Consider the following 24,723-nt stretch of genomic DNA (forward strand, 5'->3'; position numbering starts at 1 on the left):
TACTTAGAGTTAATTTGCAGATAAGTGTCAAAAAATTTTAAGTGTCAAATCAAGGCTAGCTTTAAGTTTTATTGTAATAAAAATTAATTATTAGAAAAAAAAAAAAAAAAAAAAAAAAAAAAAAAAAAAAAAAAAAAAAAAAAAAAAAAAAAAAAAAAAAAAAATTGGTTTTTAAGGACATTTTTCAAAATCCTCTACTTAAATTAGTTGTCTCTACTTTAATATTTTCAACGCTACAAAAATTATATTTCTACAATGTTGATTTATTTACAAGACTACCTACAGGGAATAAGCGACAATAATTTTAAGAATATATAATTCAAATGCTCTATCTTGTTAAATTAGAGGTGATTTACCCCGCCAACATGGCAGGTGGAGAACGATATAAAAAATTGGCACGTGTTCTCTACCTAATAGGTTTTTTGTGCATGTGCTACCAAAATTACGCTTTTATACAAAAAACCTTAGGTATTCTCCTATATAAATCGCTTGAGTAGAAGTTTTTAGTGAAATATGATGGTATATACGCAAATAATTTTAAGCTTTCAAGACACGGGTATTATAACGTTTTTGTTATGTAAATGAGTGATTGTAAATAAATGCAATAATAAAAGATGGCAAGCACGTATCATTAATCAATAACATCGAAAGACTAAACCAAAGGCTATATATATATACAGAATGAAATAACAAAAATTTGGAGGTACGAAAATGTGTGATAACAATACATTATCAAAAATTACTTCGGTGGCCAAAAAATTAGCATTTATTCAAAGCACCGATGTGGATTTATATGGAGACGCATTGGGAATTGAGTCACTGTCAATGCATTCTTATGACAAAAGCCGAAATTGGTATTCAACGGTCAAAGCATGTGTAATCAAGTGGGTGGGGCCATAGCACAAATCTAGAATGTCATGAATTTTGATTGTACCGATCATCCGATAGCATTTCATCAGATTTTTTTATGCCGCCTTAAAAGTTTGCCCAGATTTAGGCCGCAACGGATAAATAATAATCAAACTTCTCTTTTCATACAGCAAAACGTAGGACCAGTGATAGATAAGATCTACGATGTCCTATACCTAATGGTTCCATCAAAGTGACTTAAAAGATGATTCCGGGAACGAATTTTTTGCTAACAATCAAACCGCTTTACAATACAAAGAATTTGCACGTTCAGCTAATTCAAAGGGTTTCAATTAACACACCATTAGATGTTTAAGCTTTTATACATTATGCGACCTCTCGAACTCGCAATGAAGATATATACTCCAGTTTTTTGGCAAGTTTTGCGTACGTGTTGACAGCAGGGTCACATAATGTACATCGTGAGGGCCGTGAATACCAATCAATGTTCTGACAAGACACTAATGCACATAAATGGAGGTAAGTACCTATGCAAAAAATCTAATAAACATCCGACTTTGGTTAGATACAATTTATTTATGACTTTTTTGTCATCATCGAAGTCTTAATATCGATGATTCTGGCATAGTAACGATTTTGAAATGCGATAGGCATTTTGACGTGCTATGTTGCAATCACCGGTAACAAGTTCTAATTAAGTTCGATTTTTTATATATGTCAAATCTAGCATCTATCATGATTCAATTTACGATATTTTTTTAATTTGGCCCAACCGTAGATTTGGTTAGGAGGAATCAGATGTTTATTTAATTGAATCCGACAGTTTAGTAAGGGAAGTGATAGACAGGTTTATCAAGGATTCAAAGTTTTCTCTCAAAGATATAAAGCTTATAAGCTATAAAACATAATAACAAAAGTTGTGAGCTTGCTTATGTATGGAAAAAAAACTGGCAGAGCAGTCGTGACCAACACATTACACATGCATCCAACCAAGCTCCGTATTGAAAAAACACATCGACACCCAAATGACATGCAAAAGTTAATATTCTAAGCGTTTGACCGTAAAATTTTAATAAATTATTTTAGGTCGTTGTCACCACTGGAGTGATGTCAGTCGGACAGACAAATGACGGGACAGAAATTTTGTGCTGGTAAAAAACAATTGGCATTGTATTGGGCGTAATGGCCGGTGAAAAAAGATGCACAAGTAATAAATTAGGAGGTTCGATTAAAAACATCCTCTTAGAGACTTAGCAACTCTTGCATCATAATTTTTGATGAATAAAGAAATTAATTTGAATGGGTAAAGGACGTAGACAGTGACGACATACCACTAACCACTTTCCTTTAGTTAAAGAATATCCTTTGAAAAGTTGCTTAATGCTTTTGTTTTCGTCTCCTGACAACTTATTCAAAATGATTTCTGAAAAATTGGCGCAGATTCACATTAACGTTAAAAAAATAACAGAATTTACATTACAGATTTTTTCTTTCGCGTCTCCTGTATGGTAATAAAAATTATTATTTAATCTATGTACCTAGTATGTACACTAATGTAGATTTTCAAGCGTCGCGGTATGCGAATTTGCATTTTGTATAAGTGTAATTTGTACGAAACCGTGCAAAAAACCTTAGAATATGGTTTTTGTTGGTACACTCATTGTCACGGACATGCTAAATGGCTGCGTCGCGATAATTGAGACACAAAGGTATTTTTGCAAGTCGACACTTTATTTTTTCTTCACGGACCGACACGTTTACTTATGTTTGCTTAACACTAAAAATATGATGCTCCTATGTTTATTCGAGATGTGTACCTACTTTTTTCAACTTACGTCAATAAAATGAATATTCATTTCGGGTTTTTTGCACGTAGCTATCTTGTATTGATTATGTTAAAATTGTTTGCTGGTTATTATTAGTCTTTGGGATTTGTAACCTAAGACAGAAGATTTATTGTGAGGAAATGAAGCGTAACAATGCTGGTTAGCAACAAATTGACTAAGTCATGATCATAGCCTTTGGCGACCTCTAAGGTCGAGATCTTCAGAGCGCACTTTGACTTTGCTCAGACTTAAGACACTGTCAAAACGAGTATTTTCCGGCTGGTATGTTCTAAATCATTGGCCTGGATGTTCACCTCTAGTAAAAGGTATTCTTTGCGGTCTTTGATATTAGTCTTGCTAATTAGATTTATCCAAGGGCTGGTATTTTTTAATGGCCTGGATGGCACCTCTAGTAAAATGCATAGTAATACGCGTTTTATTATCATCTTACCAGAACAATAAAACTAGTTATAAAACGACTACGATTATTCGTAATCGGCGATTATTTATACTGATAAACTTTACGATTAATAAATCGTAATCGTTATTTCGTTACAATTATTTAACGATTATCAAGCAAAAATATTTTTTTAAGTTGTTTTCGTTTGAATTTCCATCGTCATCGCGTGATATAACGAATGCGAATTTGTTCGTTAATTTTAAGACCTTTCGACCCAAGCTCGACGCTCGCTGTTTTCGACTTCAGAAAATTCGAAAACTCTGTGCGTTTTGAAAAAACCTGCAATATTTAAATTTTGATTATTAAGTTTATTTTGTAGCATTTTGATTTCAGTAACTTGAATAACTTATAAACATCATTTAACGATTTATAGAAGTATATATGATAATCGGAGTCGTAATCGCTACATAATAATTTAATAATCGTTTTATCTGTACTAATTAAAACAATAAATGCTCAACATTCTGATACCATCTCTTACTTCTTCTAGATGTGCTCTAGCATTAGAGTAATCAATGAATCATAATTAACCTCTCATTAGGCTTGGTCGTAATTTTAGTAAAGTATTATTGAAAGTACTTTATCATTAAAATCTTTTGATCTAAGAGATCAACACTTGAGATCGCAGATCAATAAAAAAAATTACCAAACGTGGAAAAAATACCTTCCCAGAACATTCGCGAATGTATACAGTACATAAAATTTTTCACACGCCATCTTGTTTTCCGTTTTATACCTAGTTAGACACAAATTTCTCACGGACTGCGATTTATTTCGTTCAGCCTGGAAGCATTTCCTACAAAATCACTATTATACCTACATCCTCTGTAAACGTGTTTGCATTTTATTTTTATCGTTCTAATCCATAATTCTGTACTAACATTAAAATATGAAAGTGTGCCTGTTTGTCTATTTGTTTAGCTGTCTGTTTGTCTGCTTTTCGCAACCAATCGCTGAACTGCTGAGTCATAGAGACAGCTTGCAACCTGTAGACGGACATAGAACCGTTTTCATCCCGGGAAAACAATGAATTTATCTGGGATTTAAAATACCTAAGTGAATTAGTGTCTTTCTAGCGCGTCGCATTCAAACAAAGATTGATTCTTATTTAAATATCAATGTTAAAATCAATGAAATTTTATAGTCACGCTCCAGAAACTAACAGGTATGTATGTCTGTAGTTGTAGTTTGTAAGATTGTCGTAAAAAATGTAGTTTCTAAGTACCACGGACTTAAAGTTACGATCAAAAAAGCAAGGACACTTCTCTTAATCCACGCGAACAAAGTTTCGAGCAAAAGCTAATTACTATATAGAGAGCTACATAACTTAATGCAGATATAAATGTTTTTAACCAAAAGCGTCTATGGCTAACGAGCTACCGTCGCACATTTGCATAAATAATTACAAGACAAAAGAATAAATTATAAAGTATCCATTATTTCGCTACAAAGAGGCGAGCCTCTGTAGTCTATAGTCATACACGTTTTTATTATGTGTATACATAATAATACTAATACACATATACTATAAAGAAAAGAGTGTCATTCGATTATTAGATTGTCTTTACAAAAGAGACCGACGCGTTCATGCAATTCCTAAACAATACTTATTTTGTATCAGCAGTCGGCACGTAAAAGGAGAGGTGTTGGATATCATCTTTTACGAAACCCAGAAAGTAAATTTTAGTATTGCAGAAGTCAAAGTCAAGATGATTATTTATTAGTGATGTAACTTAAAGGCTACAACCAGCTGCCAGCTGCTATGAGATTGCTTTTGTTTTTAAATAAATATTGATTTTCAATAAACTGAAGATGACACTGTTAATGATAACACTTTTAAGGTATATATAAGGTATATGTGTTAATCTTATATTCTTTCTACATTTGTGTACTAATGTAGAAAGAATATAAGATTAACACATAATATAGTAAGGAACCTCGGATAAAGTTAATCAACTCTAACATGACCTACTAAATTTAGAATCGAAGAACCACCTAAAAGGGCTCCGAAATAAGGCAAAAAATATAACTTCCTAAACACATTTGCGAAAAACCAATAATTTCTGTCCCCTGGGTTTCTGATGGTTGTAATTAACATTTACGATGTTGGATACCATGCGCCATGGAGACACTAAAAGTTTCAAATTACACTAACAATAATGCCAAGCCAATGGACATAAATTCAAAATTGTCATCATGGCAAACTTAGAAATGCATCCTAAATAATATTACCCTAATATCCTAAACGTTAGAAATGCATTTATAAACTTTAAGTTCCGAATATTCCGAATATTCTGCAGAATTCGAATAAAAAACTGGCTTTCCGCACAGATTTTAATTCTATTTGTTGCGATTCTTCTACTATTACTACACTACTCTTCTACTTCCATTTATAGTAGGTATTTAGATATCCTTACGTCGTCTTGCAAACGTGCTATTATTAACCTGTAAATTCTGTATTAGAGTTTTTATAGAGACTACTAATTTATGTAATAGCTCAATGATGTACCCGACACCGCCTAATTTTTCTGGGCAGGCTGTAGGTTGACTCTATCAAAACAGGCGATTGTTTTCACCACAACATACATACCCAAATTTGAATGTGCCAAATGCAGAGCAAAATAAGACACGAATGCAATAAAGATTATAGCTAAGAGACTTGATGGTTTTAAGTAGACTGTTGGAAATACAACGTCGGTAAGAAGTCGGACGAGCCATCATATGACCCTACAATAAAATCGGCTAAGCATGGCATCATGCGAAGTTTATTTTTAAAATTCACAAAGATACTGTCACAACAAGATCCGATCCACATTAGATGCCCAACTTTACGCGACATAATGGCACATTTGAATACATTGGCACTTTTAATTCGAAACCACCATCAAGGGGTTAAATGCTGAGGTCAAGTGAAATTGGAGAATTTCTTCTGAAAATTTCCGGGTCAAACGGTAATTTCAATATCACCAATATAACATGAGTATTATGTAGAAATTTAAATTTTCGCCAGCCGTAAAACGATGATTTTCGATACAAAAAATATCGATGCAATTTTAGAATTTGCAGAGGCGTTTTATTGCGAGTGCAAATCAAAGGATACAGGAAAATAAAACGAATTGCATTCGGACAACGGTCGCCCATTATTCTTTTCCAAATAACTCGTCAAGTTTGAAAAAAAAAATTGAAAATATATCAACATGATGCGTTCATAAATATCCCCGTGACATCAAAGCATCGGATCTTTGGCATTCATCCGCCTAACCAAATTTATCGTCGACACTTCATGATCTGCATAAAAGCATAAATCAAAAAGTCAACACAGAAAATATAACATTTCGCAGGTCTAACATAAAAAAAGTGCAAATTAATAATTACCTTTTTATTCTTCAATTAGATTTTATTGATGGCAAATAAAATTCTTGGTGCAATTAGACAAATCCATATATTTTGCGGATTTTTTGTTGATAATACCTTTTGGATTGAACACACTAATTTGATGTGCACGCAAAAAGTTTTTATACAACTTTTATTGTATTTGACTAGTAGCATGTTTTATAATTCAAAAGTTGGTATGTTCTTTAGTGAACAGTGCATAATATTGTTAAAATCTTCTTTCACGTCACATCCATTAAGGTACTTAGATAGGTTGCACCCCAGAGACGGGACATAGGCTGTCGACAAATCAAAGAGAATCCACGGGATTTTTAAATGACCTAAATCCACATGACGACGTCGTGGGCATCATCTATTCTACTATAAAGTTATGTTACTTTGTCTGTTTATGTGGTAGTGCGCACATCACGCAAAACTCTAGGAAACGACTGAGACAAACATTGGCAGCTCAAAAGTAAATTGATAAGAATACTGCTTCAATACAATAAATTCCAATCAAAATCGGACTTCTGAGCCAAAGCCTAATTTAACGCGGCCGAAGCCGAAGACAAGAATTAAAATACTGAAAAATATTATAAATTTTCTCGCTTTCTTTTGGACTGAAAGATTGTGAATTACTATTAGACATATTGTAGCCTGTCAGATGCATTAGAGGGTAGTAATAAAAGTGAAAAGTCGAATTCTCTTAAATCACCAAAGCCAATTAAATACAAACTTTTAAGGCAGGATATAAAGTACGCAATTTAATCACCAGCCATAACTTTTACAATTTAAATCCAAACATTCTAAGTATAGATACGAATGTGATCGGCTTACCTGAACCCGGGAGGATTCCAGATTTCGTGCAAAAAAGGTCTTCCGAGTGTAACTTGATTTCATGCAAAACCTAATCTTTGATGTTAAAATATCATTCATTCTTTATATAACTATTTAATTTATATAATGCACACTATAATAAGTAATAACAATAATTACTAATTAAGTTCGGTATTCAACGCGATTAAAAAGAACTTCTTTATGAGAAACGTAGAGGACAAAAATGTCTTATCAAAACTTAGTTAATTTGCTGAATCTAAGACGTGGGGGAAAGACCATATACATAAAGATACCATAGAGGAAAACATGTAGAAAAGTAGGATTGTGATTTCCTCTATTATAGACCGAACAGAGAAAAACATAAAAGAAAATGTTTAAAGCAACTAGTCTAGTAAAATAAATAAACCTGGACTTACCTCAGCGCTATGTATCGGTGCTCGAAACCTAAAAACAGGCGGTGAGTATGCCAAAGCAGCTCTCGCGGCTGATGCTAACTGCACAGCGCCTAGCGCAGCTCTGTTGCCCTCCGCACAATTTGTAGGAGGACCTCTAAGTTCTTCAATCTGGGCGCCGAGGAGTTCATTGCGCAGGAGACAACCGTATGCTAGATGATCTCGACCCCCTCCCGCGCCGTCATTACTACCGTCGCTTCGTGGTTTCTTTGCTGGTTGGTTTTCTGTGCCACGTCGAATAGCTGCAAAGAATAGAGTACTATTAAAATTTACAGTCCTTAAGATTTTTACTAAACTAGAAAGCGTTTTCGTTACACAATTTAGATAAACTATTTAAGGAAGATTTAATTTAGATTTGTATGTTCCACGTAGCAAGCTTAAAAGTCCAATGAGGCAGCAAAACTATTGCATATAATATGTCTGAGATTCTGACGACTTTTATCTTCATCAGCTAGTAGGTACAAAAACAGTTTTTGTAATAGTACAATAAGTACTCGTAACTACATGTAGAATCATCTAATAAATTCACGCTGATCAAATAAAGGGTGAAAAGAATCCTCCAATAATAAGGCACGCTATATAACTTAATAGTTGCTTTTATTGTCAAAGTTCACGATAACATGCTCTCGGACCTTAGTTAAATTCAGAACAAACCGGCTACTTTAGTCAGAGAGGTGCTGGAAATACTACCGCAACCGCAATTAATGATACGTATTTCGCCTTATTACAAAGTTATTTCATTTAAAAACCTTCGTAAAAAATAAAGCAGGTAGTATTTGCAATCGGCAATACTGTTTCATGTGTTTTTGACAACTGTTCTCCACGATATCTCGTACGCTGTGGCAACGTTCGTTTTGTCCTTTGTATAAAAAGTGCCGCTGTATAAGGCATTTTAATTTGAAGACACTAAAATTTCAAGACTTTTATCCCGTATATATTTAAGAATTTACATAGCGGGGCATAATATCTTTAGGTGAATAATTTTTTGCGTTGAACTTTAATTTGGACATACTTAATGTCACTCAGTTTTGATTCGACATAATAAAAGGAAAAGAGATTTTCGTCAGCTGTATTTTTACTTAAAAGATCTAACTATAGAGCTATTCTATCGCGTTAATCTATATCAGAGGTATCTATGTAGCCAGAGATTTTTTCGTGCATTTCATTTGCATAACATCATTTTCTAGATATTATAATATTCTAGATGGAAACTTATCTCCCGTGCTATAAATAGGCATAATCTTGTCTATAAAATTCCAACTTTTGAACTTGTTTAGACACATGACTAATAAATAATTTAATTATTATTTGGTGTAGAGGCAAATGATCTACAAACTGGTATAGGCACGCGCCGGTTGCATAATATACGTATATTTCGTGCGAGTCATTTTGAATTAATTAATTAAATGTGAGGTTTTTCTACCTATACGACACCTGTAAAGCACAAAAATCAAATATTTTAGAAGAAGCATTTTATTTATTTAAAATGAAGATGTAGAATGAAAAAGATGTTGTGTACACATACACAATGCGAGAGCCTTAAAAATTTTGGTTTGTTCGTGATAGATCTGCTTAAAAATAAAGCCAAGAATGTGTTAATATACCTAAAAGCTTTAGTTTTTAATAAAAAAAACTAATTTGACTAAATAATATCTATTGTGAATTTTTCAAATAGGAACATTACCCCCACAAAAAAGCAGCGGTTATCACAAGCATAGGAGAAGCTTAACATCGTAATATTATGTCTACTGTATACTGGAACTACAGAAACACCTTTTAAAAAATTTTGAAGATTGGATCTATCTTTTACGTGAGAGCCCTACTCGCCATTTAACACTTTAAACCACACACGTCATGGTAAACCTCTAAATGACAGATATTTATCTGACGCGGAGGTAACTAAGCCGTAAATAGCTATGCGCACGCGCTGATTAGTCGTGTCCTGTCAGAACCATATGGGCACCGCTCGTGCTGCCTGGTGATTCACGACCAAAAAGATTCCAAATATTTAGACATTTTAACGCCTATCTAAAATATTGGTTTTGACGCAAGGTTTTTAGGTTTGAGTTTGCAGTAGATAAGAATTAAGATACATAAACGGTTTCAGAAAAACCATTTAAACGTCGTACTTCAGTCTTCAGTACCCTTTAAATATGTATTTTAAACTTTCAATACAATAATCACAATAAATATAAGTCAACAAGTAAAGTTAATAACATAGTAAACTGCTTAGAAGGCTAATAGATTCTTATTTAGTGGTTTTAGATTAAATAAAAATATTGAAACAGATGTTACTAATTCAGAAACAGCGATAACTACACTTATAACAGAGCCAAATGGTCAATGTAACTTGAAACTTACACATTATTACATATTTCCATGAAAACTGTAGATTAGAATAACAATCAAGCCAAAATTTTAATACCTACTTCAAATTGTGTTACAAATTAGAATAAAAATAAAACCAGATGTCAACAATGCAGATAAATTGATAACTTCACCTAATAACGGGCCAAATGATCATTAATCATTCTTTCGAAACTTAAAATTTACTTATTGCATATAGGTATTTCAAATCCGCCAAACTAACGCATGCGCTATTTCTCAACGATCCGGGGGACATTACCAAAATATTATTTTTTCCTGTAGAGAGAACTCTTTGGCTATTACTGAGTAAGTGATTCACTGGTGCGAATAATGTGCATCGATGATTCACTGAAAGAATCAGAATTGACAGTTAGATTTAGGTTTTGAAGAAGCCGGTTGGATTTAATTGTAAGACCCAATGTCACCAAGCATTTTAACCCCCGTTTAGTTAAACATTGTAACGCGATACGTGATTTTCAAAAAGGAGACAAACAAAGAATGTGAACTGAACCATGTTTAATTTGCTTGGTGAAATTAGACATAAATTTAAAATAGAAGAACAAACTATCAAATAATACGTAAAAGTATTGACATTGAAATGCCTCAAATTAAGATTTACAATCTTTTTAGGTCACATCCCAGTCTAAATAGCTACTTTGTCAGTAATTGATCATTATTCTTTCAAGCGTAGATCAAGATTTTGTTAAATTTCAAGCATCCAATGGTTGAAATAATCAATCATCAATTATTATTTATCAATTGGATATATAAAAACTTGGAAGAGTAAAATCTTAGTGAGAAATAGACGATGATGATTGCTTTAAAACAAATATAGGTAGTTTAAGAGGGCAGAAGACAGACGTTTTATAAACACAAAGTGATTGAGATTACCAATCGTTGAAGTGGTTCAATAAGAAACATACTGAGCTCTACAAATACCAAGACGAACAAATTAAGAAACATAATGTAGTTGCCCTCACAATAATGAGCGAGCTACTTATACAGTCATTGAATTGACTGACCCTTACGAACAAAATTACTGCCCTGATTTATGTATCACTAGAGAGTAGAAATGTTCCGTGACTTCATCTTTTGCCTAGAAACTAAACTGATATTGAAACCATCTTATACCCTAAGATTTGGACCAAAAGTACCGAAACAATGTGTGCCAATTTCCCTATGTAGACAAGATTTGTAACGAATATAAATATCAAGTAAAATTGTAAACTCGTTAAAGGAATAGTTACAATAAAGAATATGTAAAGGTAGTATATGTAGAGGTAGGTAAAGGCATTGTGGTTCATAAATAGACAGTCCATACTCGATAGTTTACCAATGATAAATAAATCGCGTACCTACTACCTACCTACTTATATCTTGATGTTCTATTAAATACTAATAGCATGACTACAATTTCTTGGAAGTTTCAATAAGTAAATCACAATTTACCGAGTACTTACTTGTAATTTATTTTCTATACGCAATCATATAGAATTACGTAATTCATTGCATCAAAACGAGTTTTTACTAAAGTTAGCAGAAGATTTTCACAAGGTGCCAATGACTTTACTAAAGAAATTATCAATATATTATGTGTTATGTACATGACTATTGAATTAAATACTTTTTCTTGTGATTAGCTATAACATTTAATGCATAATAATAATCAGATAGTAAATTAAGTTCTTGTTAAGTGGATTCACCTTTATCAATTAATCACAAATCAAGTCCAATTTTATCTTACATCATATTTTTTTCAGTTCAATCCCCTAATATTGCAAGTAATGGGCAGACTGCACCTACCGAGTAGTGAAGCGAGACAGTAAAATGTCACTCGGCCGAGACAGTGCTGTGGCTGAGAAATTGACGAAATTGCACTCGTAAAAGTGTTTATACCAACCGAGTACTCGGCCGAGGACACTGACTCGCCACTGTACTCGGTAGGTGTAATCTGCCCATTAGGTATCTAATCTACTGCAAAATCAAACATAAACTTAAATTATCGTGACATTTGTTTTAATAGCAATAAAACGTCAATTTACATTATTAACAAACGGATATTCATATATTTGTCCAAAATTTATTAGTCCACGTATCTATAATTATTGTCATTTCCCATACAGGTTCAACGCTCTACAGACCGGACGTCAGAACTTCGGAAATGCGAATTGAAATTGCATTTCAATTCTAAACCACGTGACAAGTGGAAGCCTCTATCAAAAAGCTAATATAAAAGTACGATCACACAATTTCCTTCCTGAGCGCCGCCCATACAAGGCGCTCGGACGTTACACTTTGTACGTATTTGGTGAGGTACGTGACAAACCAACAGATATAATTAATTCGGACCAACGCCAAATACGTCAAGGTCCTAGTGGATGGTATAATGAGCTGAAAGGTGATAGGAATAAAGATTAGAATGGCGAGATACGTGAAAAGACTAATTGTCTAAATCTAACCGCCTTTCGCAAGGCCTCCACCTACAGTGCTTCCCACATCCAATTTAGTCGCGAATTGGTCCAAATTTCGATACCTACGGCAGTATGGAAGGATAAACAATTTATTTAACAAACTCAATAACACAATCACAGCCTCATGATTGTTATTTAACTGTTATTCTATTTCCCTAAATGATTATCCTGTTGGTAAAATTAACTAAACATTCTAACTACAATATTGCAGGTCAAACTTTTCTCAACTACGGTATATAATGAAGAGTCACAAAATCTCTTTCCCTTCTCATACCAACACCAGATAGGTACGCAGATAAATTCTCTCACACATACTAAAACTAACTATCTACTGTTACATCAAAGATATATGAGAAGATGCGTCCCAAATATCATGATAACCACAAACTTTTTTCCGCTTGGGTGCTCATGAATAACGAAAAGAAAAATTGGTGTTCTAGCGATTCAAAAACTATTTAAGTCTTCATAAAAGAAGAAAGATTAATATACGTATTGGCAAAATTTAAATACGTCATAAAAGCACTTACTCAATAGAATGATTGAACGGAAAGACAAAACAAAGACCACAACTATCTCTACATGGGTAACTTCATACCTAAACACAATGTAGCAATTAAAGCGTCCATGAATCAGTGAACACGTAGACCAGGAAGAAAACAAGGGACCCAAAGCGTTTTAAAAATGGATAGATAACCAGAAAAAAGACGTAAAACAGGTCTGATGATAACACTATCTATTGAAAAGCATTGAAAGTGTGTCACGCACTCTAGACCTTATCATTTACTTTAGCATTTTTGTAACAGGTGAAAAAACTGATGTCACTACAATACGTCGTTAGTATATCAGTTGCCTGGTTACTATGACACGAATCGGTATAGTTATATTCCTGGTAACATTACCTTGCGTCATTGAATAAATTAACGTGTATTACACTACCTAAAGGACATTTGAAGAAGTTAGAATCAGCTGAGACACTACTTTTAACTGAGAAATAAGTCTGTGCAATAATATATTAGGTAAAAATTATAAAAAAATTATGTTACAGAAAATGTACACAATTGAATTGCTACAATCTTTTTTAGGGTTCCGTACCTCAAAAGGAAAAAGTAACCCCTATACGATTACTTCGTTGTCTGTCTGTCTGTCGTGTCTAACCTATAGGGTACTTCCGGTTGACCTAGAAATATGAAATTTGGCAAGTAGGTAGGTCTTATAACACAAGTAAAGGAAAAAACCGAAAACCGTGAATTTGTGGTTACATCGCAAGAAAAAAAATTAATGTGTTCATGAACAAAGAATTAGTATTCTCATGTACGCAAAATCGAACAAGAAATACTCATATATATATAAGAAAAATATATACACTATACAGATAGAAGAGGAATGGATACACACGGAAATAATCATTGCCAATTGGTAAATGATCGTGCACTGCCTGTAGCCAACATAGTTGTAAGTTGCAACCATGAGCTAACTAGGTGCATTGAATGGTAAACCAGTAACCACGGGCTTAGAAAATGTGGGACCGTCCTTACAACATATTATATCAGTTATTACTTACTACTGACACTAATGCACTGTGATTACGTAAAATATGTGTTGTAGGGCTATACTTATATTATAATATATTTGTCAAAACTAATTATACCATACATTATGTTTAGCAAAAGTGTTTTGAGTCACTTTTAAATAATTTTATATCTGATTTTTTAACTTTCTGTGTTAAATAGTAAAATTAACGGTACGGTAAACCGCAATCTAATTTATTATTTCTACTTAGACTGGAGATACGATAATAATGTTAGCACAATAAAATCATTAGGTTTACCTATAGGTATGCTTTACTTATGTGTTATAGGGGTATAGTTACATAATAATAAAGTCAACACTAATTATATTATGTTTAGCAAAAGTGTTTTGAGTCACTTTTTATATAATTTTATATCTGATTTTTTTAACTTGCTGTATTAAATAGTAAAATAAAATCAACGGTATTACGGTAAAACGCAATCAAATTTATTATTTCTACTTAGAATGGAGATACGATAACAGTATTACCATAATAAAATCATTTGGTTTACCTGTCCTATCCAATCAGAAATATGGAAACGACACTCTCACTTTACACAAATCCATACTTCCATACTAATATTATAAATACGAAAGTGTGTCTGTCTGTCAGTCTGCTAGCTTTTCACGGCCCATCCGAATAACCAATTTTGACAAAATTTGGTACAGGGATAGCTTGCATCCAGGGGGTGGACATATAATACTTTTTATCCCGGAAAATCAAGGTATTCCCACAGGATTTTAACATAAAATCACGCGAACGAAGTCGCGGGCATCACCTAGTCTTATATGAATCAGTGATACATTATTTTTGGAATACAAGAAAGTCTCTAATCAATATATAAATTGATACTAATGCTTATACTTAACGACTTTCACTTGAAGGGCTCTTTGAACTTTGTTTAATATAAATAAGATAAGTAAGAGCCAGAGCTCACACGATACTTTTAGGATCGGCAATCAACTATCTTGCGACGGCATCGTAAGAGCGATCACGCACTCATCCGATCTGAGTCCGTAAAAATACGTTCCTTTTTGTTTTACGAACTATTTGTATCGTAGCTTATGATATATGTCGTAGATATTTTTTATATCCGTATTTTCACGGATCGCTGCTAACAGCGATCCGTGAAAATACGGTGAGGTGATAATGAATGAGTAAGATGCCTAAGCATCTTACTTTTTGGGACTGACTGCGTCATCTAAAATGCTAGTTTCAGCATTTGCTTCAATTTTGCATGGCATGTTCACCGAGTTTCTTGCTGGTTTTTCTAGTACTAGTAAAAGTTTATTTGAATAAAAAGCTTTCTATTTCTACTTGTTGTTTTAGTGTGTGGTGCCAAAATGATAGATGTTCGAGTAGCAAAGTATCACTAACGTCGGGTTTCATTATTTACAATCAATCGATAAATTACTTAGCGAGCGGCATTTTTACTTGTCGCAAAAACCATGCAATTTTGACAAATAATAAAATAGATTACCAATAGATTCAATATTGAAACCGGACATAAATCACTGCAATTTACGTGACGTTCGAATGATTGTGGACGGGTTAGATGTACGGTTAAAGTTAAACGGGCAGTTAATAAGCGATCAACACGCTAATCGCCGATCCTTAAAGTATCGTGTGTGCGGAGACCCTAATTGGTTCATTCGCCCCGCTCCTGGATATTGGCGGATGCAAATGGCGGGGCATGTTTACTTTAAGTGGCTCCGAGATTAGGGACGTCTGTCACAGCACACAGGAAGGGAACCTAACTAATTAAAAATACAAATAAAAGATCGATTTGAGAAAGAAATTAAAGGAAAAGCCGTGCCAGCAAGAAATTAGCGTTCCGCTACAACGACTTGTGGAAACCGATTAGGGAATCGATCATTGAACTCTCCACTAGAGATAAGATGAGCTCTTTCTTTGGATCGTATTCCTTATTGCTGATGACCATGACCCCTTTTCATTATTCATTTAATTGTAGGACATTTCTTGGGATAATCATGCGGTGGGTTCCCAGATTCTTTAATTTACGATAAAACGAGCTACGATTATAAAAAATAAGCAATACTATAATATAAGTACATCTCACACACATCCTTTGCTTATCAGCCCCCATATAACTATCTATTATTATATTAGCTTGTAGTTACTTAATTTTAAGATTATAATAGATTAATTTAAGCTGTTGGTTTTCCTTTAAAAAAAAAAAAAAAATATCCTTGGCCGTAACACCATTTTTATTCCACTTATCTGTCGTCTATTCCTCTCTTATTTACTGTTGTATTTTTATTTTATACGTATGCATTATAATATTCTCCGACATACATAAGTATGTTAAATGTGTATTTACTTTATTTAATTCGCTATTTTAGCGATAAGGCCGGCCGCCTTGCAATCATCTTTGTTATATTTCTATTGTTTGGGTTTTGGTGTACAATAAATAAAATATTTACTTTTACTTACTTTTAACCTTTCCCAGTTTGCGCAGTATCATTGATTCGGTCAAGCACTAAAAAGCAATTACCATTTCGTAAAAGACATGAAGTAAAAAAGAGATATACCTACCGATCTCGTCGAAATGAAAAAGTGAAGAAAAAAATTATCTGTCCCAGGTCTTATCGCTACATAGTAATTCTACCTGTTAGGCACTCGATTACGCGACCTAGATTCTAAATTACATACGCCTCTACACCACTATAGGTAGTAGGTACAGAACATTCAATAAAGGACTTATAACGGTACCTAACTGTGCAGCATAGACGTTTGTAGCAATTGCTTGAGCCCTAGAAATGCAACTAAGTACGAATTTCTTCTATGCATTCTTATTTAAAGTTTCTTGTTATTTCGACTTTAGATCGCTAAAGAAAGAACATCACTGGCAACAAGTTTACAAAACCATTGGTGAAAATATTATGTATTTTATGGATGCCCATTGACCATGATGCATGGTCATGCATTGTCTTGATAATAACAACATCAACAAATCCATGAATTATAATTATAATTCTGGTATTTCGTGTAATATTTTCTCTTGATAATAGAGTTTTTGATTTATATTGGCTCCATTTGTGGATTTCCGTAATTTATCTTAAACTTTATGTTAGGTACTTTTCAAATACGTAATTTTTTTTTCCTCGCTTTTCGTTTTCAAAGTACCGAGGTGAAATCACATCACAATTATTTTCTAATAAAGAATACCTAAATTATATTAACTTGTAAAACTTAAACATGATATTCTGATAAAATAACTGTATTTTATTAAAATATCATGTTTAAGTTTTAACTAAGGATCAGAAGCAATTCAATATAAAAGGCATAGATTCTAAGTATAAGCACCTAAGTACTCGTTATCTATCTAGAAATTCTCGTTCGAGAGCCTATGCTTTCTCGAAACTATTATCGGTAATGTTTTCCAGGTTCTCAATAGACTGTTGTGGTGGCCATCTTTATATACTAGCGATAAAACTAATCGCACACTATAACACATGTCGGATGAAGCGCATTTTTCAGTACTGAGGGCGTCATTAGTACGTACGTATAGACCACATCGGACGCACTGTTTACAATTAATACTAAATTGACAATAGTAATCGGACGCAACGAAGAAAAGCGAAAACATCAATTTCGGCACGTACTTCTCGCAATAATAATGACGTAATTAGAATTTTTAATTCTACTTTTCTGTATAAAAAAGCGTATATAATAATATTAATCCTCCTTTATAGAAAAATAACTATGCGCAAAGGTTTCTATAAACTACTAGCTGCCCCGGCGAACTTCGTACCGCCTAACAGTCGATTCTTTTTCAGGAACTTTTTCTCTTCGTAAGAACCATCCTCGTACTTCAAGGAATATTATGAAAAAAGAATTAGCGAAATCGATTCAGCTGTTCTCGAGATCTGCGATGAGCAACACATTTAGTGATTCATTTTTGTATTAAGGTACGGACAGACGTGCTAAAAAAAAGCGTGCTTTTATGCTAGCTTAATGTTAGCATGCTCATGCAACTGTTCACATTTGCCAGCAATAAGCATGCTTAAATAAACTGTAGAGTTATATGTTGTATGTTGTACTGAGTACATGCTAATAAGCAAACCCTGTTCAGACGCGCTCGGAGCACGCCCCCTTCTACCCGCGCCTCAGGTAGCATGCTCGAAAATCAAACGTCGGTTGATTTTTGAGCATGCTCGAAATAAGCATGCTCATTACATGACACACGTGCTACTAATGAGCACTTGCTCAATAAAAGCATGCTTTCGTGCTAGTAATGAGCACGTCTGTCCGTACCTTTATAGATTAACTAAGGGTACTGATTTATTTTATGAGGATTTCAGTCGACCTCTAAACCGCTGATCTTTTGGTAAATTTTTTGCATTGCATAGTGCATACAGGGCGTGCAGCGTGGGTGGCACATCTGGCACGTGCGGTAATGTGCGATGAACATAAGCCCACTATTGTAATTTGTAGCACTGTAGTGTTTATGGCTATCTTTATAGAACCCCATAAAGCTGCGTTTCATTAAACGCACTGGTGCAGTGAGATCAAACTCAGGATTTAGTAGTACTCGAATTTATTTACAGATGCCCGCAACTTCCACCTCGTAAAATAAAATAACTAATGGGGGAAGTGAAGACTAACAGATGTAAAACTTGTAATTTTTCAGTACTGCGCCTCTGCACCAGGCAGAGGTTTACATCCAAACTTTCTGTAATATATTTTATTCCTAAGCAAGCTTAGGAAAAATAAGTCTATGCAATTTTTGACAAATAAAGACGTTGCTAAATAACTTATCGATAGATTACAGATATACCTGTATAGGAAAAGGACGTACAGTTTTAGCTGTGGCTAACTATAGTATGCGACAGGTTGAGATCGCAATCGGGGTGGACACGCCCCGCACACCCGCACAGCCCCCGCGCTAACCCAGTGCGGGATAGCGCGGGTGACGTGCGGGTGTGCGGGGCGTCCCCCCGCCTCATACCCGATTGCTATCTCGACCTGTCGCGTACTATACCTACATAATAGTATAATTATACTCATTCGATCCGTTGCTCCACCAACCAGCATACTAACAAATCTTCCATTTATAATGTTAATTGGAGATATAGTATGTATATATTTAAGTTAGTGTTTACCGAAGTGACTGAATTGTGTAAAAATATATATTCAGTTTAGAAATTGAATATGGTACAATATATTTTTATCTTGGAATTTGTTCATGTTATCAATCTGTTTAAACGTATACCGCGATTTATTTTGCTTACCAAAACATTTATTTAAAAGGTTTACGTACCGAAGATTTAACTTAGCTTTTTATCACTAGCAAATTAATTGCTTTTGCAGACTCATCTGGAATTGGCTGGACTGCTTAACGCATTTAGGTCTCTCCGAAAGTCACTATAGTCTATACCTATCTTAACATATTGTGTAGATTGTTAATGGGGCCGATTCTCTAGTACACAATCTCTAAACTAAACTAAATTAACAGGTCTAAATCTAGTGCTTTCCTTTTCCGCAAGCAACATTATGAAAGGGATAGCAATAGATTTAGACGTGATATTTTAGTTTAGTTTAGAGATTGTGTACAAAGGAATTAGCCACATTGGGGCCGATTCTCTTGTACACAATCTCTAAACTAAACTAAATTAACAGATCTAAATCTAGTGCTATCCTTTCCCGCAAGCAACATTATGAAAGGGATAGCAATACATTTAGACGTACCATTTTAGTTCAGTTTAGAGATTGTGTACAAAGGAATTAGCCACATTATCCTTCTATTTTTAAGAATTCTTTGAAGTTTTTGGTAGAAGTGAGGGCCCATTAGTTCTAAATGAGGTCAAAATATAGAACCAAAAAATCTGTAAGTACCAAAACTGTCTTGTTGCCTTGGTACTTATATATGTTAGTTTGTACTCGTAGTTTAATTAGTGTAATTGGCTTTATGGCCGTTTTAATTAAATAATAAATAAATAAATAATAATAATAATAATAATAATGGCTATGAGTTGACACATCATCATCATCTTCATGATCAACCTATAGCCGGCTTACTACAGAGCACGGGTCTCCTCTCAGAATAAGAAGGGTTTAGGTACGCGATAGTCTGACCAACGCTGGCCAGGAACAGATTGGCAGACTTCACACATCTTTTAGATCATTCCGTCAAAACACCGCTTTGTAAACACCGTTACAATGTTAAGTAGCATAGTGTTAACATTAACGTAACATATACCAGCAAAATAAACACCCGAGTGTCAGCAACGGATAGAATCTAGCAAATCTCTCAAAATCTACATTCACATCCAGAAAAACAAGTATTCGTCCCTCAAGAAAGACTACCACGGCATCTATAAATACGTAAGCACTGCGATTTAAAATGGGAATGCATAATATAAAGCTAACTTTACAAGCTGTTTCCAGTCTTGCAAATGCCTGGCAATGCATCTAACTCCAATGTTAGGTCAGTAACGGTATTCAAAGTCGTTGCTTTGAACGTGCATCGCGAGCGGCTAGGCTAATGCATCTTGCATCACAGTGTATTCCCTTAGGAAAGTTCCTTAACCTTAGTTATCAGGCTAGATTTAAAAGCATCTATATACGCACCAACTTTCAACTTCGGTTAGGTTGGTGCAGACTTTTTCGTAGATCTGAGGTACTTGTTGGTCCTGACCTCTACACCCTTATTTATGCGCAATTTTACGGACTGATATGAAGCGTTTTACTTTCCCTATTCTGAGTTCTAATACGCATTGTTAAAATATTAAACATCCTTCCGGCTTCCGTTTCTACGCCAGCTTAGAATTCAAAACAACTACCTTAGGCTGCATCGTTACCTACTATGTATTTGGAGTGATTTCAGTTAAGTGCAAGCCTGTATAGGTAAAAAACTTGATTATCCAGTCTCATAAATACTGCAAAACCCTCCTTTAAGCTTCGCTTCAGTCGGGTAAAACACCTATCTAATATGCATTTAAATTGAATGTTTGGTCAAGAACTGTTTTAATAAGTGACACAGAAATACTGGATAATGCATCTAACATCATCGTGTATTCCCTGCGAGAAAGTTCCTTCACCTTAGTTATCAGGCTAGAGATGTTAAACCATCGATAGACATGCCAACTTTCAATTTCAACTTATGTCGGCAGCCAAGCTGTTTATACGTCTGTAGGGTGGTTAACTAGCTATTCAGCACACAATGGGGTTTATTCTGTTGAACACAATCTGTAAACTAAAATAAATTGGCAGGTCTAAATCTAGTGTTTTTGTGCAATCACAGGGAGTGTTTTCGCAGGGAGCATTATTAAAGATATCAAGTCATTTCAGATTGTTTTAGAGATGGTTAGATATGGTGTACAGCGTTAGGCACATTGACTGTCACTATACACTGGAATTCATAGACAAAAAAAGGCTTGTTTAGGGGACCTTTCAAATGAAATTATATCATACTCGACCTTTATGCAATGTACTAGTATTAAGGTTGAATATGACACATGTCATCTGAATGGTCCCCTAAAGAAGCCCCTATCTTGACTATGAATTCCAGTGTAGGTACAGTACGCTGCAGAAAGTAATGTACATCGGCCTTTAGAATGACATTTCGGCTTTGTAGAGCGTTGTCTCTGTCACTCATACCAATATGACGTCTTGTCGGTCGACCTTCTAAAGGTCGATGTACATTACTTTCATCCGCGTACTGTAAGCCACACGCTTCCGAAAAAGGTGGCTGCGGTTTCAACCAGTAACTAATAGTTAAGTACTAATTTAATGGTTTCTATATCCAATTAAGCAGACTATACGAAAGTCAGCTGCCGACTTTAGTTAGATTTGAAAGTTGGTACTTGTAGATGCATTTAGTGGAGTTAAACAACGTCTATACTCTATATCGGCTACAGTAGTTCTGATTGTTTTTAAAATGCACCGCTTATCGGCCCCTTTCAGCTTATCGGGTGACCGGGCCACTCATACAGTCGAGTACTCAAGAAGGACCATAAAACAATGGTATTTTGAGAAACGATTATAAAGAAACGTTTGAATCACCTTGCTGCTTTCTAGCTTATAATTAGGGTTCCGTATCTCAAAAGGAACCCTTATAGGATCACTTTGTTGTCTGTCTGTCTGTCAAGAAACCTATAGGGTACTTCCCGTTGACCTAGAATCATGAAATTTGGCAGGAAGGTAGGTCTTTTAGCAGACATGAGGGGAAAAATCAGAAAACCGTCGTAGTTAAGTACATCACAAGAAAAAATTAAGATGTGTTCATGAGCAAATATTGCTAATTTCAACCTTCAAAGTAAGATTTAGTACTATACCAAATGGGTTATCATATGAAAGGGCTTTACTCGTAGATTCTAAAACAGATTTTTATTTATTTTTAGATTCTTCTTCTTCGCTCTGGGCTGGTTTCCGCACTTAAACGTTTCCGTCTGTTGTGCGTTTATTTTTAGGTTTTTTGATTTATCGTGCAAAATATCGATAAAATACGATTGTAGTACGAAACCCTCAGTGCGCGAGTCTGACTCGCACTTGGCCGGTTTTTTTTAATCTATATCCGATCGGTAGTGATGACCAATTTTATGAACAATGGCTTGCGTAACGTTCTAGGCCGAGATAAAAATGCGATTAATTTTTTTTTTTTTTTCAGACATTCCTTTGCAGAAGACTTGAAATCTAAGCTTTAAAGACAAAGAAAAGCCTCCTTTGTCTAGCTTTGCCGTGGGTCATTAGAAGGCTGATAAATGAATAGAGGTCAGAGCAATTACTAGTGACAAAAAGGCATACAGGAAATATTAAGATATTATAATAAGAAGCTTAGGTACTTTATACCCTATCTTGCATAACATACCTTTTTGTAATAACTCTTTATTACCATGTAACAAATACAAATAAGAGAAAAAACTTATAATACCTACCTAGTTACTCAAAGTGAACTGAGTGGGTATACTGAGAGCTTTAAAAAAAAGATTATATAGCTAATTATATAGGAATGATAGATGCTACTTCTCAAAATCATGCAATCAAAATCAATATAACCGATGTAGCTTTTTTTTTAAAGAATATAAGCCATGCTAATCGTGACTAATATTCCCCTTTCCTCTCCAACTAAGCGTAAAGCTTGTGCTAGAAGTAGGTACAACAACAGCGCAACGGGTGGGGTTTGAACCGGCGACCTTCGGAATTCAGTCCGCTCCTCAACCGTTGAACTATTAGGCTCTAAAGCTAAAATTGAGCTATTGCAGTTCTAGATATATGTATAGCCGAGGAGACCGTGTTTAGTAGTGAGCTGGCGATAGGTTGATCATGATATTGATTATAGAAGATTATGATATTCCTTCTTTCCACGTACCTACATGCAAACTGTGGAACCAACTCCCATCGGCGGTGTTCCCACTAGCCTACAACATGGGGTTATTCAAGGGGCGGACCAACTTCCTAAAAAGCCGGCAATGCATCGGCGGTTCCTCTGGTGCTGCAAATGTTCATGAGCGGCGGTAATAACTTAACATCAAGTGACCCACCTGCTCATTTGCTCGCTATCTCTATTTAAAAAAAAGAAGATAGATCACCATTTTACACTGAATAGGAACATAATTTTATTACAAATTGAATTCTAATAGAGTTTATTGATGATTTAAACATGTGGGCGCATAATCACGAACAGTGAATTGCAATTCAATGCACCATTGAAAACATAGTTGGAAGTTGGAGTCATATAAAAAGAAACTTGAATCGGCCAGGCAATTGCTACCATTAAAAATACATAAATAAAGATTCATAAATTGTAACTTACAATATATATAAATAAAGAAATAACCTACTATCTGATGCTTGCGACTTCGTTTGCGTGGATTTAGGTTTTAAAAATTTCGTCGGAGATAAAAGTAACCTATGTCAGTCGAGTCTTTAAAAAATCCATCCATGCAAAAATCACATCAACTCAATGCTCCGTCAATTGAAGGACAAACCCACAAACTAACATAACATACAAACACACATTCGCATTATTTATATGGGTAGTGATAGAGATAGAGTGAACGCTTCGCGCTCATTCGATACCCATAGACTAAGGCTGAGATCTATAGAGCGCACTTTGACTTTGCTCAGACTTAAGATTGAGTTAAAACAAGACAGATTAATGTGAGAGGTATAGCTCCGTCTAGTTTTAACTCTGCCTTAAGTCTAAGCAAAGTCAGAGTGCGCTCTATATAGATCTCACCCTCAGTCTGCGGCTCAGGTGGGAGCGGCTGCGTCCTCCGGGACGCCCAACGTGTAGAACAAACTCTTAATTAACAAGAAATAGGAAGGAAGACGCGCGGAAGAAGAGCGGGTCGGCGAATGTGGCAACGCACCCGCTCGCACCTAGGCCGCACACTTTGACGCTAACGCTTTTAAATGTGATAAAATTATGGTTTCTTAAGTCACATAAAAAGTTTTTTACTACATAAAAAGATTTAAAACTTGATAAAAAAGGAACAAAATATAGTAAACACAACATATACATATGTACTTA

General features: G+C 34.6%; 1 protein-coding gene across 1 annotated transcript in view; it reads right to left on the reverse strand.

Annotated features, from left to right (window-relative positions):
- The window catches only part of fzr (fizzy and cell division cycle 20 related), a 71,857-nt gene that overhangs the window by 23,740 nt on the left and 23,394 nt on the right, over positions 1–24,723 (reverse strand). The window contains exon 2 of the mRNA XM_034985329.2: positions 7,782–8,059. Within this exon, the coding sequence (XP_034841220.1) occupies positions 7,782–8,059 (278 nt within the window). The remainder of the gene's footprint in view (positions 1–7,781; positions 8,060–24,723) is intronic.

This window comes from Maniola hyperantus, chromosome 4 (genome assembly GCF_902806685.2).
Source record: "Maniola hyperantus chromosome 4, iAphHyp1.2, whole genome shotgun sequence".
NCBI lineage: Eukaryota > Metazoa > Arthropoda > Insecta > Lepidoptera > Nymphalidae > Maniola > Maniola hyperantus.